The 13,530-nt window shown below is 43.7% G+C and overlaps 1 protein-coding gene across 2 annotated transcripts; it reads right to left on the bottom strand.

Annotated features, from left to right (window-relative positions):
• Nucleotides 1–4,386: 4,386 nt before the first annotated feature.
• On the bottom strand, nt 4,387–9,304 carry INTS15 (integrator complex subunit 15). Of its 2 annotated transcripts, none has more exons than XM_072120189.1 (7): nt 9,182–9,304; nt 8,673–8,871; nt 7,656–7,877; nt 7,262–7,427; nt 6,687–7,172; nt 5,872–5,911; nt 4,387–5,631 (listed from the first exon to the last, which is right to left on the bottom strand). In XM_072120189.1, the coding sequence occupies exons 2-7, from the start codon at nt 8,865–8,867 to the stop codon at nt 5,259–5,261; spliced, it is 1,482 nt and encodes a 493-aa protein (XP_071976290.1). In that variant the 5' UTR covers nt 8,868–8,871; nt 9,182–9,304; the 3' UTR covers nt 4,387–5,258. The 2 variants fall into 2 exon arrangements, with proteins under 2 accessions (XP_071976290.1, XP_071976289.1); XM_072120188.1 differs by having other exon boundaries at nt 9,100–9,296.
• Nucleotides 9,305–13,530: the final 4,226 nt, after the last annotated feature.

The raw sequence follows: 13,530 nt of genomic DNA, 5'->3' as shown, positions 1-13,530 counted from the left end.
TTTTTATTTGGGACTACAGGATGGTGGTTGCTTCAGGGATGAGAGGTGATTTTTTTTTTTTTAATAGGACTGCAAGTTGGGAGTTGCTGTATGAAGAAGAATCTAACATAATAGCATTTAACCTATGACCCGGGGGCGGCAGAGAAAGTGTTATTGTTTTCTTACGTGGGACTGCATGTCAAATATAACGGAAGGCTGTTTTCACGTGAGGCTGTGTGTTGATGGGACTACAGCACTATATGTTAGTGGAAGAGTGACACTTAACATGGGACTGTATGTTAGAGGACAGAAGGGATGCCATTTACATGGGATTGTATGTTATAGGACAGAAGGGATGCCATTTACATGGGACTGTATGTTAGAGGACAGAAGGGATGTCTCTTACATGGGACTGTATGTTAGAGGACAGAAGGGATGCCTCTTACATGGGACTGTATGTTAATGGACGGAAGGGATGCCTCTTACATGGGACTGTATGTTAGAGGACAGAAGGGATGCCTCTTACATGGGACTGTATGTTAGAGAACAGAAGGGATGCCTCTTACATGGGACTGTATGTTAGAGGACGGAAGGGATGCCTCTTACATGGGACTGTATGTTACAGGACAGAAGGGATGCCTTTTACATGGGACTGTATGTTACAGGACAGAGGGGATGCCTCTTACATGGGACTGTATGTTAGAGGACAGAAGGGATGCCTCTTACATGGGACTGTATGTTAGGGGATAGAAGGGATGTGTTTTACATGGGACTGTATGTTAGGGGATAGAAGGGATGTGTTTTACATGGGACTGTATGTTAGAGGACAGAAGGGATGCCTCTTACATGGGACTGTATGTCAGAGGACAGAAGGGATGCCTCTTACATGGGACTGTATGTTAGAGGACAGAAGGGATGCCTCTTACATGGGACTGTATGTTAGAGGACAGAAGGGATGCCTCTTACATGGGACTGTATGTTAGAGGACGGAAGGGGTGCCTTTTACATGGGACTGTATGTTACAGGACAGAAGGGATGCCTCTTACATGGGACTGTATGTTAGAGGACAGAAGGGATGCCTCTTACATGGGACTGTATGTTAGGGGACAGAAGGGATGCCTCTTACATGGGACTGTATGTTAGAGGACAGAAGGGATGCCTCTTACATGGGACTGTATGTTAGAGGACAGAAGGGATGCCTCTTACATGGGACTGTATGTTAGAGGACAGAAGGGATGCCTCTTACATGGGACTGTATGTTAGGGGATAGAAGGGATGTGTTTTACATGGGACTGTATGTTAGGGGATAGAAGGGATGTGTTTTACATGGGACTGTATGTTAGAGGACAGAAGGGATGCCTCTTACATGGGACTGTATGTCAGAGGACAGAAGGGATGCCTCTTACATGGGACTGTATGTTAGAGGACAGAAGGGATGCCTCTTACATGGGACTGTATGTTAGAGGACAGAAGGGATGCCTCTTACATGGGACCGTATGTTAGAGGACGGAAGGGGTGCCTTTTACATGGGACTGTATGTTACAGGACAGAAGGGATGCCTCTTACATGGGACTGTATGTTAGAGGACAGAAGGGATGCCTCTTACATGGGACTGTATGTTAGGGGACAGAAGGGATGCCTCTTACATGGGACTGTATGTTAGAGGACAGAAGGGATGCCTCTTACATGGGACTGTATGTTACAGGACAGAAGGGATGCCTCTTACATGGGACTGTATGTTAGAGGACAGAAGGGATGCCTCTTACATGGGACTGTATGTTAGGGGATAGAAGGGATGTGTTTTACATGGGACTGTATGTTAGGGGATAGAAGGGATGTGTTTTACATGGGACTGTATGTTAGAGGACAGAAGGGATGCCTCTTACATGGGACTGTATGTCAGAGGACAGAAGGGATGCCTCTTACATGGGACTGTATGTTAGAGGACAGAAGGGATGCCTCTTACATGGGACTGTATGTTAGAGGACAGAAGGGATGCCTCTTACATGGGACTGTATGTTAGAGGACGGAAGCGGTGCCTTTTACATGGGACTGTATGTTACAGGACAGAAGGGATGCCTCTTACATGGGACTGTATGTTAGAGGACAGAAGGGATGCCTCTTACATGGGACTGTATGTTAGGGGACAGAAGGGATGCCTCTTACATGGGACTGTATGTTAGAGGACAGAAGGGATGCCTCTTACATGGGACTGTATGTTAGAGGACAGAAGGGATGCCTCTTACATGGGACTGTATGTTAGAGGACAGAAGGGATGCCTTTTACATGGGACTGTATGTTAGGGGACAGAAGGGATGCCTTTTACATGGGACTGTATGTTAGGGGACAGAAGGGATGCCTTTTACATGGGATTGTATGTTAGGGGACGGAAGGGATGCCTTTTACATGGGACTGTATGTTAGAGGACAGTAAGAATGCCTTTTACATGGGGGGGTAAATGTTTGGGGAACATGAATGATTCCTCTTACATGAGACTTTTTAGGGGACATAAGAGATGCCTCTTACTCGAGAAAGTATTGTAGGGAAACAGGAGGGATGCCTCTTACATGGGACTGTATGTTAGGGGATACAATGGATGTGTTTTACATGGGACTGCATGTTAAATGACAAAATGGATACATATCACACTATTTTAGGGGACAGAAGTAATTCCTTTTATATGGGACTGTAGGCTTCTTACTGAAGACTGGGTGTTAGGTTTACAGGGGGCTCTATTTTATAGAAATAATATAACTTTCTGGCATTACTACATTATTACTGCCTTGAACATGAAGCCACCTGCATGATGACCATTTCTAAATTGGTGGAGGTCTTTCAAGATCTTCCTGGGTCTCCTAAACAGAGCTGCAATACCAGACCCATCCTGAGGACAGAAGAGGCACTGTTGCTTTTGTATCATATTCTATCAGCTGTGGGTGCAGTTGTCTCATCAGAATGCTTTCCAGATCCACACACTATTGGTATTATGGAAGATTTCTTTTAAAGACATATTTTGTGTAGGTTATTACCATTGATCTTCATATTCTTTTTCTTATCAGCTCCACCACATTATTTTTTGTAAATTCCAGTATTATGCTCATGGCTAATATGTATTTCTATACTGTGTTATTAACTAGTCTGGAAATTTTCGCTCAAGTGAATGAACTTATTAGCATAGGGGACCTCTTTCTCCATTTACTTGGACTCTAATCATCTTTTCACTATAACATCTGCTGAGTTCCCTCCTGCTAGCAAGACAGATACTAAGGTCAGAGTACATAGAAGTCTATGGAGAGGGAAGGTGGAAGTCGTAATTCACAGCAGCTGGGTCTCAATCCATAAAATCTAAGAGGACTAAAATAAAAATTACTAGTCAGAAATGTTCAGTGTTAACCCAAGGGGAGAAGACTTCAATAGAAGTATAATTGTATTACAGTATACTTAGACCTCATTCACACGACTGTGAGAAAAAACTGCAGCTACCCCATTGACTTCTACTATGCATGGTTACTCCTCCCATCTGCACCCAGCCATAAAGGGAGGAAATTCCCCTCATTGCAGTGCAGTGAGTGCATGAGGCCTTAGTCTGACCCGCTTCGATTCGTGGGTCATGCAACACCCCGCATCCCCACACAGCAGGACTTGCGCCTTCCTGTGTCCTTCTGGTTTGCGATGTGTATGGGGGGAGGAGGTTTGAGCTCAGAGGTTACAGTCTAAGGCTACATTCACACTGCTGCAAGGGGGACATATATATATACGGCCGATATACATCACCCATAGACGGCAGTGGGCGCACGGTGCCCCATGGGAGCGGTACGGTGCAGCACACGTGCGGCACCATACCCGGGAAAAAGATAGGACATGTCCTATCTTTTCCCGTATTACGGCGCTGTGCGCCATACATCCCTATGGCATCCAGCAGCGCTCACCCCCTCCTCCTCTCCCCGCGTGCTGCTGTTGCCCACCGTGCAGTCTGCATGTAGCCTTATTATGATGGAGGAGAGCATACAGTAACGTTTACATGGCCTCTCAATGTCCTGTAAGCCAGCAGGACACATCACAGGAAGTTGTACAGGGGTTGCATGACCTTCAGCGGTCAACAGGAACATGGGTGACCTTATTGGGGTCTTATAGGAAACTTTAACAGGGTAAGTATAAGTGGCCATCATCTTTTAAGTCTTGATCAACCAGCTTTATGACAAATTAAAGGTGGTTCAACATCATTTTGGAACACAATTTTTTTTGCATATTTGATACATACAAGAAGCCCCATTATTTATACTGTTTGTCGTCTCTGGGGTGTTACTGTAAAGAGCATCTTCCGCTTCCTAAGGGGCTGTAATAGATTTGTTTCAATCCTACGAAAGACAAATCTTGACTAAGAAAAGGGAGGGAAGGAGATGTCTCCAGATAAAATTTTATTGCTTTATTTCCAGAAAACAAAGGAACAGAAATCAGATCTTAAGAGACATCTACCACCAGGATGAAAGATTGTATGCAAATGAGGGGCTCCAGGCTCCATCAACACCATTGTAGTTTGGAGCCCCTCAGTCTGATTTGCATATGGTCCTACATCCTGGTGGTAGATGCCCTTTAAGTTGCAGCATGTACTCCAGTCCCCGCCTCACTGGTGTGCACTGTTCTAGGTCGGCTCCAATACAACCAAAACAGTGTATAGAAAACCAAACCAGGAGGAAGGTAGCAGGGTGCAATGTTATACCAGACCATCGGTGGGCCACTATAAGGCTTAGATCACACATGCAGTTTTTGTTGCAGTCTGAGGTTCTGTTATTGAACCACAGACAAAAGCAAATCAGGGAGAGAAGAGAACCATAAGTTACTCCGTTATAGATGGTATTTCTTTTATTTAGCCTGTATTCTGATACCAGGGAAACTGTATACTGTGGGGATGTCACTGGAGCAAATGCTTACTCTAGTGCAGTGGTCTGCAACCTTTGGCTTCCCAGCTGTTGTGGAACTACAACTCCCATCATGCCCTGAAGGGACAGCAAACCACTGCTCTGAGAGATTGAGGCTCTCGTCCTTTTCTCTTCTATATACAAATTATGAATAATATTGACCCTCTCCTTATGGTCCAAATAGTGAGAATGTACTCTAAGTTATGGCACAGTATCTGCACCCTGGCATACTGGAACACAGCAGCCTGGACCCGCTCTTTGCGTGATGCCATGTTGTTGTCTTGGCTCATCCTTGAAGCAACTCCATGTACGTGTCTCCTCGGTGACAATGAGTCCATATGTGTAATATTCTATATGCAATCAACGCATTGGCCGAAAGGGAAAGGTCATGCCAGGCATAAATGTCTGCACAGGGTGTCCTGGTAATGCGGGGTGTGTGGGCAGTGCAGCGTGGGTGGGTAAGGCAGGATGTGCAGGGAGTGTGGCATGAGCAGACAATGCTGCGTGACCAGGTAGAGCAGTATGTGCAGGGAGGGCTGTGTGCGGAGGAATAGCAGCATGGGTGGGTAATGCAGCATGGGTGGGCAGGGCTGTATGTGCAGGTAATGCAGCATGAGCGGGGAGTGTGGGATAGCCCAAGGGTGGCGTATGTATGTGAGGGTAATATGCAGGGGTCAGAGTCGGATGAGCAGGCTGCGGCTGTACTGGACCGGACACCACCAACTGCATTAGGCTGGAAAGAGAAGAAAATAATTGGGGGTCAAATAAGCATCAATGTTCACTTCACAGACAGAGTAAACAGAAAGAATGACATGCTGCTGGCTTCATTTCAATAACAGGTATTACGGCCCAAATACACAGCTAAATAGCTAATCTGACATTTTCATTAGTCTGTAGGGACCAGGAGTTAACAGCCAAGATGCGAGGTGGCAGCAGTGGTGTAATCTACAATAGGACACTATAAGGCACTCACTTGTTATGGGGAAGTCTTGCACAGAGGGTTCTCAGATCATCTGCAAGGGAAGAAAAGTAATGAAAATGTTAAGATTTGATGTCAAGTTTTTGAATCTTGAAGAGTTTTTCCCAATCTACTGTAATAGCATCTCTGACAATGAAGGGCCCACACAGTGTTCATCTTCAAAATCAATGATATTAGATGTCACAGGTAAGACACCTATATATCACAAAGCAATATATATCATCAGTCCATAGGATGGAAAAAATCCCTTTAAACACCTCAATTTCCGGTAAGCATCAGTGTTTGCGTGGTCTGCGTATGGGCCGTATTCCCCAGACAGGTCTGATCCAAACTCAAAGCATCATAGTTTTTATGATACGTAGACTTTACATGTCAATTTGTTTTTTGATAGTTCCACTGTATACAGTCTGATACGGTAGAAGATGTGGGGCAACTAGTCCACATGTACTGGATAGGGTCCAACTTCACCGCGTGACTGATATCTCCCCCACATGGTCCCCATCTCAAATTAAAGTTCAAAGTACTGGATATCAGTCACACGGTAAAGTTGGACCCTATACAGTAGTGTGGACACTAAAAATAGTGCAACAAACAAATGTAATGACATGTAAATTATTTGTACTGATATCAACTGCAGATGATAGTACAGAGTCATATCACAGTCACATCCAATTATCTACTGATTATCCAACCCGTAAAGCCGGATTCCACATGTGGCTGGTGGCATCATTATCGAGGAAACAGCAACCAGCGGCAGTGGTGTCACTCTAACACCCTCATGTCAAGCCAATGGCTTATTCAAAACTTACCCCGAGTGCAAAGTAATGCTCCTGTCGCCATAGAGACTTGCAAAGCTTGTGCCAATCGATCTAATGCCAACTCCATCTCTTGTTCAGCATTCAGTGGGTTAAGCTCCTCACAGAGTTGCCCCAGTTCTTCCACCAGAGGTACGAGCTGCTCAAACAGGATAAGTGCCAGGCGCCCATATAAACTTTTCTCCGTCAGGTGAGTCTGAAGGACCATGAGGCCTTGCAGGACACTCAAATGGAGCTTAGAGTAAAGGTTCTGGTCTTCCACAATAGGCACACCACCTGCAGCCTTTTGCTTGCGCCTGTAGGCCAGGGGGGCTATAACACACCACCTCACCAAACCCATCAATGGCGAGACTTCCAAATAACCAATGGGAAGGTTGGCAGTGATAGGGGTGTTAAGGAAGGTGATGAGAATGAGACGAGGGTCTTCGAAAATCCATGATACAATCATTTCCAGGAGGTCGTGAGGGGGGATGAGCTCCTCTGAAAGATTGAAGACAAGACAATGGGTTCAGAAGTTTTACTCATCATTTTGTACAGGATTATTAATTAACCCCAGTAAATTCTCTTACCTGTGGACATGTCATACAGCGCCGCAACTGCAGTGATGAACTGGCAACAAAAACGGGGGCTGACATTAAAAATCTGCTTAAGGGTTTGGATAGAGCCTGGAACTAATCCACAATAATCTCCCACCAAAGCCTTGGCCAGTCGTACACAATACACGGCAGGAGTGCGCTGCAGGGATAGACAGAATTGTTAGCCAATTTACAATGTAGAAAACTTTCCCTGTTATTATTTACAGACATAAGTCAGAGTTATTGGAAGCTGTGAGCATGTAAAACTCCAGCTGTAAGTTACCATGTGTGTCTACATTGTTTAGAGAAGAAAATATCCTGCATCGTGTATCAAGGAGATTACATGTTAAAGGGCATAAGTCATTTACTCTTCATAACTGATATGTACCTGGAGCCACGATGCAGCACACTCGAGCACTGGCACCCGGCACACAGCCACCGCCATGGATGTCAGCTTTCCCAAAAGAACCATACGCTGCTCATCTGCCTTATTGCCCTGTGGGCTGAACAGCGAGGAGAAGATGACCTGACGCACTGCCTCCTTGGTTTGGTCTTGGAAGTAGTTGCAAAGTATCTCCAGCAGCTGCAGCTCTTGCATGGCAGTGAGTCGCTGAAGGAAGATAAAGCAGGAGGTCATAGTTAATAAACAGTTCTAAGGGTCTGTACAGTTATGAGTCGGGTTAGTAGCCACTTCTATAACATATGGTCTGGATGGTACTTCTGCTGCTTCCATCCATTGCACTATACAGGTTAAAAGCAACAGAATAAAACATAGCAACCAGTGCCACTGTGCCCAGAACGCTGCATGTGTACCATGGACATCACCTTCTCCTTGTTTGACATCAAAAGTGTAAACACCATAATGGGAAGAGGCTGTCAAACATAGAAATTGGGGCAGCATGGCAGTTTAATGGTTAGCATTACAGCCTTGCAGCGCTGGGGATCAAGTACCAGGGTCAACATCTGCAAAAAGTGTGTATGTTCTGTCTGTGTGTACATGGGTTTCCTCCCACATTCCAAAAACATACTGGTAGGTCGATTAGATTGTGAGCCCCATTGGGGACAGGGACTGATCTGTCAAGCTCTGTGCAGCGCTGCGTAATATGTGTGCACTATATAAAGAATATTATTATTATAGAAAATGGCAAGTGGGTGGGGTGGGGAATTAACAGGTGAAAATTGGTGCACTTGCCAGGGATCTGTGGCACTTACATTGTTTTCTCATAGCTGAGGAAGGAATAACATGTTTACAAGTGCCTTACAAATGACAGTAATCCTGCACGGTCACATTTCATCACATGGTGTGTGACGCATCACTGCACAAGTAAATGGTCAAGTAGAAACTAATACTATCACGCTGATACACTGTAACGACTGATCAGAGACTACTACGAGCTGCAGTCACCTTATTGTGGGATCCTCGATCCCTGGGAATCTGGAACACAAACTCTTCCAGTAACTCGATGGGCCCCTTCTCCACCATGGGCACGGGGGCGTTCTGCAGCTGGCTGCTGAAGTAGATGTCCAGGTGGTAGAGAACCTCCTTGGCTGCGCTGAGAGCGTCACGCCGCAGCAGAGAATGGCGGATGTCACTCATCATGACCCTGCAGGGAGAAAACAGATGTTGTGCCTTTAAGAAAACCATTTAGAATCCATCCTGAGTAGTACTACAAGTCTCAGCATACACTGTCAGGCAGCATCATGGGAAATATAGTCCACAACTTTTACTATGTCCCAGACTAATTCCTCCCAAAGCCTTATAATGTGTCCTGCATATTATTACATTCATCAGTGTAGGGATAATGATATGTTATAGCTGCCCCCTAAATAACCTTATCTATATGTCTTGTTATCGCTCTGCCCTGGAGCCTCCTCGTTCTCCTCCCGCCCCGGACCACGCTCTCTCTCTATTACCGTTTCCCCCTGGTTTACAGGAACCAAACACCGGTAGCAACGGGAGCCGAAAAGGCACAAATCATATCCATTCCGGCTACCGTAGCAGAGACGGGGCGTGGCTACATCCAAGCCTCGATTCCGTCGCGCTCAAACAGATATTTTTTTTTTTCTTTCCTGATTCAATTTAAGCAGAACTTTATTTAGAACTTACATTTTTGGGAAACACTGCGGTGTTCTAAAACGAGATAATGTCCTTATATTTAAAATTGATGCTAAATGACAGATCATTGTTTTCCCCCCGTAAAATAGTAAAAGAAAAATCCATTAAAATAACTAGAAGTCCTTGTGTCGTTTATTATAGACCTTTTGTTCAGTTACATTGCAGTATTATTTGTGTTGGACAATATATACACTAAAACAGCGTTTCTATGGTCCTTTATTAACAAAAGGGATAGAAAAATAATTGGGAATGTGACCACTGGGACCTTAATGATCAAGAGATACAGGGTCCCAAACATGTGGTTACACATGTGCAGTATACAAGGGATTTGGGAACCTCCAACATTTTTGGGCATGAAACATGATGGTCTAGCTCTAGCCCCTTATTAGTGACATGACTGTCCCAAGTCACACAGGAATCACTGAGAGCCTAGTGCAAACAGGAGCTGGGAAGAACAACTTTTCTGATTATTCCAGAAGGTTTCCATTTTTTGGGGAATCTCTGGACTTGGGAAGACCTCGATCTTTATGATATTGATCCAAAAATGAATCCCAGAATATTGCTATAAATCAGCCCTTGTATTATGGACTTCACCATGAGTCCATGGGGTCTCTGGAGGTCTGCCATTGCATATTTACCATACCTGATCATCTGTGTACAAGGTCATAAAATTTGTATAAGGAGATAACCCCTATATCTCCTTATGCTGTGCTGTTGAGAGTGATTTAAAAAACCAATTTTATTGTAGTTTTCAATGTGGTTGCAATATATACTTTCATATTTACTCTCTTAATTTTTAATTTAATTTCATTTTTCATGTAAATGTGAACCGCATTTTCAATGTAAGCAAATACCCTCAAATTTACAAATGTGAGGCTATGACCCTAACTCCAAGCAATCCCCTGTGATCGCCACCCATTCCAGTTATTTTTTGGACTAATACAATAATAGTACCTACAGTTTTAGCTTAGTCATAACCCTTCCTTATTGCCGCTAATACTAGATAATGCCCTTTTGTGACCCTAACAGAGTATAGTGCCCATGTTATGCTTCCTCAGAGGCCCCCCACATAGTAATAATAATAATTCTTTATTTATAGAGCGCCCACATATTACACAGCGCTGCACAAAGCATGACAAATTGGTCCCTGTTCCCATGGGGCCCACAATCTAAACAACCTACCAGTATGTTTTGGAGTGTGGGAGAAAACCGGAGTACCCAGAGGAAACCCACACAAACATGGAGAGAACATACAAACTCTTTGCAGATGTTGACCTGGGTGGGACAAGAACCCAGGACTCCAGCGCTGCAAGGCAGAAGTGCTACCCACTCAGCCATAGTATAAAGTTCCCAGTGGCCTCCCCATCTACAAAATGTCCCCTCCCCACCCTCTGGGCCTCTTCACACAGTGTAATGTCCCTCTGTGACCTACACTTGGAATCTAACAGAACCTGTAATTTCTCAGTTCAGCAGAAAATAAATGAGACTTTCATCTGTTATGTATATTTTATAGCATAAATGGAGTCTCCATTGTCTAGCTACAACATCATGAACCAGAACCCCTTCTAATCCCCTTTGTTGGTCCCTACATCATCATAATCGCCCCAGCACTGAAGCCTGGACAATACTTGATTTTCTGTGAAAAGACTTGCTTTTGCTCTATTGGGGTGCTTCTTTGCCCTGCTGTGCTGCAATATATACCTAAATGTCTTGTCTCAAGCCGTCTGACCCCATAGAAATCCTACTGTCTGTTAGCCATTTATATGTTTTACCACCTTTTATCGACTACAGACATCTATGTAATTCCTGAGAGGTCACTTTTATTGATTCCACTTCTATTGACTTAGGGTGGAATTCACTTAACTTTAGCCATTACCTAGAAAGTGTCTCCCCAGCAAAGTTCCCTGCCAGGGAAAAGAGGAGACCTCTGTCAATACGGACAGCCTTCTGATGGTGACTGCTATGAAGACCATTCATAAATCATGATGCCTTATTGAAATACACACTTGAATTCCTGTCAGGGGCGTAACAGGGGGGTGCAGAGGGTGGGGTCGCAACTGGGCCCAAGAGGTTTAGGGGGCCCATAAGGTGTCACTTTCCCATATAAGAAAACTAATACTAATAAAACAAACATTATAGTCGGAGGCACAGCCTTTGCACTGGGCCCCATCAGCATCAAGTTACGCCATTCCTGATTCCTGTATATTATTTGGCTGGGAAATTAAGTTCATTGCAGAGTTGAGGTCCAATCACAAATGCAACCTCTAATTTTGGGGCGGTTCCTCCCCTGAAGTATTGTCTTCTTGCATAAAGTGAGCGCAGCTCTTGGATCTCGTCGGTCACTGGTGTCTTTTGGTACCCCCAGAGTATATCAATTAACTTTTGGAAACTATTATAGTTCTAGTTTATGACTTTTAGGGGCTCCTAAGAAGAAATGGCACAGCTCTGACTAAGCATATCCCATGTGGAAATGGAGAAAAGACCATGTGGCCATGCCCCAGTCTGTCCAACAAGCAATGAGTCAGGGCTATTCTTATTGGGAAGAAAGAGTGTTATGGTATGAAGCTGTAAGGGGTCCCATAATGGGACATTCCCTGGTTACTTGCATGTCCCTCCCAATCATTGAGAAGACCTACATAGGGTTTTCAATGATTTCCTATGGATACACCATTACCCTTTCACTTCCCATAAACAGACAGACTTACCCTTCAACTCATCTTTAAGCTCTAATGTCTATTTTTATGTAAGAAGCTGGAAATAACTTTGTAAGGACCTAATAATGTACATATACAGGAATACTATTTATAGACAGAAGGACATATAATGTACATATACAGGAATACTATTTATAGACAGAAGGACATATAATGTACATATACAGGAATACTATTTATAGACAGAAGGACATATAATGTACATATACAGGCATACTATTTATAGACAGAAGGGGGATGATGGAGATTGACAGATTAAACATTGCTGCCTTATCCCTCTATAACTTCTAATGACGTAACAACATTGGTTGTCATTACGTATTTGGGCGTAAATAGCAGTGGTGGAGCAATGCTACTGAGATTTCAGCAATAATTAGGGTTGTCATAACAACAACAAAAATAATGTGTCACCTGTCATATTAGTGATATCTATCTGTCTGCAAGTGCATTGTCATCTATAGGCGCGCCCCGCACCACAGAACTGCCTTGGGGGGTGTTTGGGGACAGCTACGCCGATCAACAATGATTAATATCTGAGGACTGTTGTTGTGATGTGATTACCTAATCCTGTCATGTGTATAAGTGACTGCCGCTCACAGGTATGATAAGTGCCAGGAAGCAGGACTGGGTGTCGTACCCATAGTTTTAGAATAATACAGGAGCTCTCTAGGCTTTGTTTACGGTGATATTTGTACATACTTTTCCATGAATACTTAGTCACTTCCTCTGTAGACTTACATGTAGGAGCCTTAATGACTGCACACAATTCAGTTTTCATGACCTAAGCTATAAAAAAGTTAAAATCTAAAATAAGTAGGAAAATCTTAAAATATGGATTAATAGTCGTGACACATCTGTATTCCCCATGAAATAACAATTCTGTCACATATTTCCTTCTAACTCTGTACAGTGCTGTTGGCCAATTGGCAACAGGCTTATGGGGTGTTCGCCTACTCTGGATCCACACTGTAAGTTTATAGGTTGGACTTAATGGACCTGCGTCTTATTTCAACCTTATCTACTATTATTCTGCACACTCTTACACCTGCACAGGTACAATCCCCTATAGAACAGAGAATGGGAATGGTAACACTCAGTTGTCAATGTATTCATCCATTTCATCCATTTGCACTGCCCTTTTTTATTGACCTTAACAACATAACACCAACAATACCTTTAATATCTAAAAATGATATCCACTACACAACACAGCAGATACTTTTAATTCATTACCAAATTCCATGAGGTCTGTCACATAAGCCATCTGGAGACGTGCCACTATGTATACCATATACATCTCTCCTTGATTGAGAAGAAGCCATTTAATAGATGTTCGCATTGGATTATAGTGACCGGTCCCCTTTAAGATTCTCCCAATGTCAGGAATTATACACTTTCCTTCTGATGGTTCCTTTATAAGTTCCCTTCCTCCA

The sequence above is a fragment of the Engystomops pustulosus genome, chromosome 8 (assembly GCF_040894005.1).
Source record: "Engystomops pustulosus chromosome 8, aEngPut4.maternal, whole genome shotgun sequence".
Classification (NCBI taxonomy): domain Eukaryota; kingdom Metazoa; phylum Chordata; class Amphibia; order Anura; family Leptodactylidae; genus Engystomops; species Engystomops pustulosus.
Note: the sequence above shows the minus strand (reverse complement) of the source record. Positions and strands in the feature narration are given on the sequence as shown.

Coding starts and splice junctions, on each gene's coding strand:
- INTS15 (XM_072120189.1), bottom strand. CDS start 8,867: ATGATGAGTGACATCCGCCATTCTCTGCTGCGGCGTGACGCTCTCAGC. Junction 5,912..6,686: donor AGCATTACTTTGCACTCGGG/GTAAGTTTTGAA, acceptor CTTCCCTTGCAG/ATGATCTGAGAACCCTCTGT. Junction 5,632..5,871: donor GCAAGACTTCCCCATAACAA/GTGAGTGCCTTA, acceptor TTCTCTTTCCAG/CCTAATGCAGTTGGTGGTGT.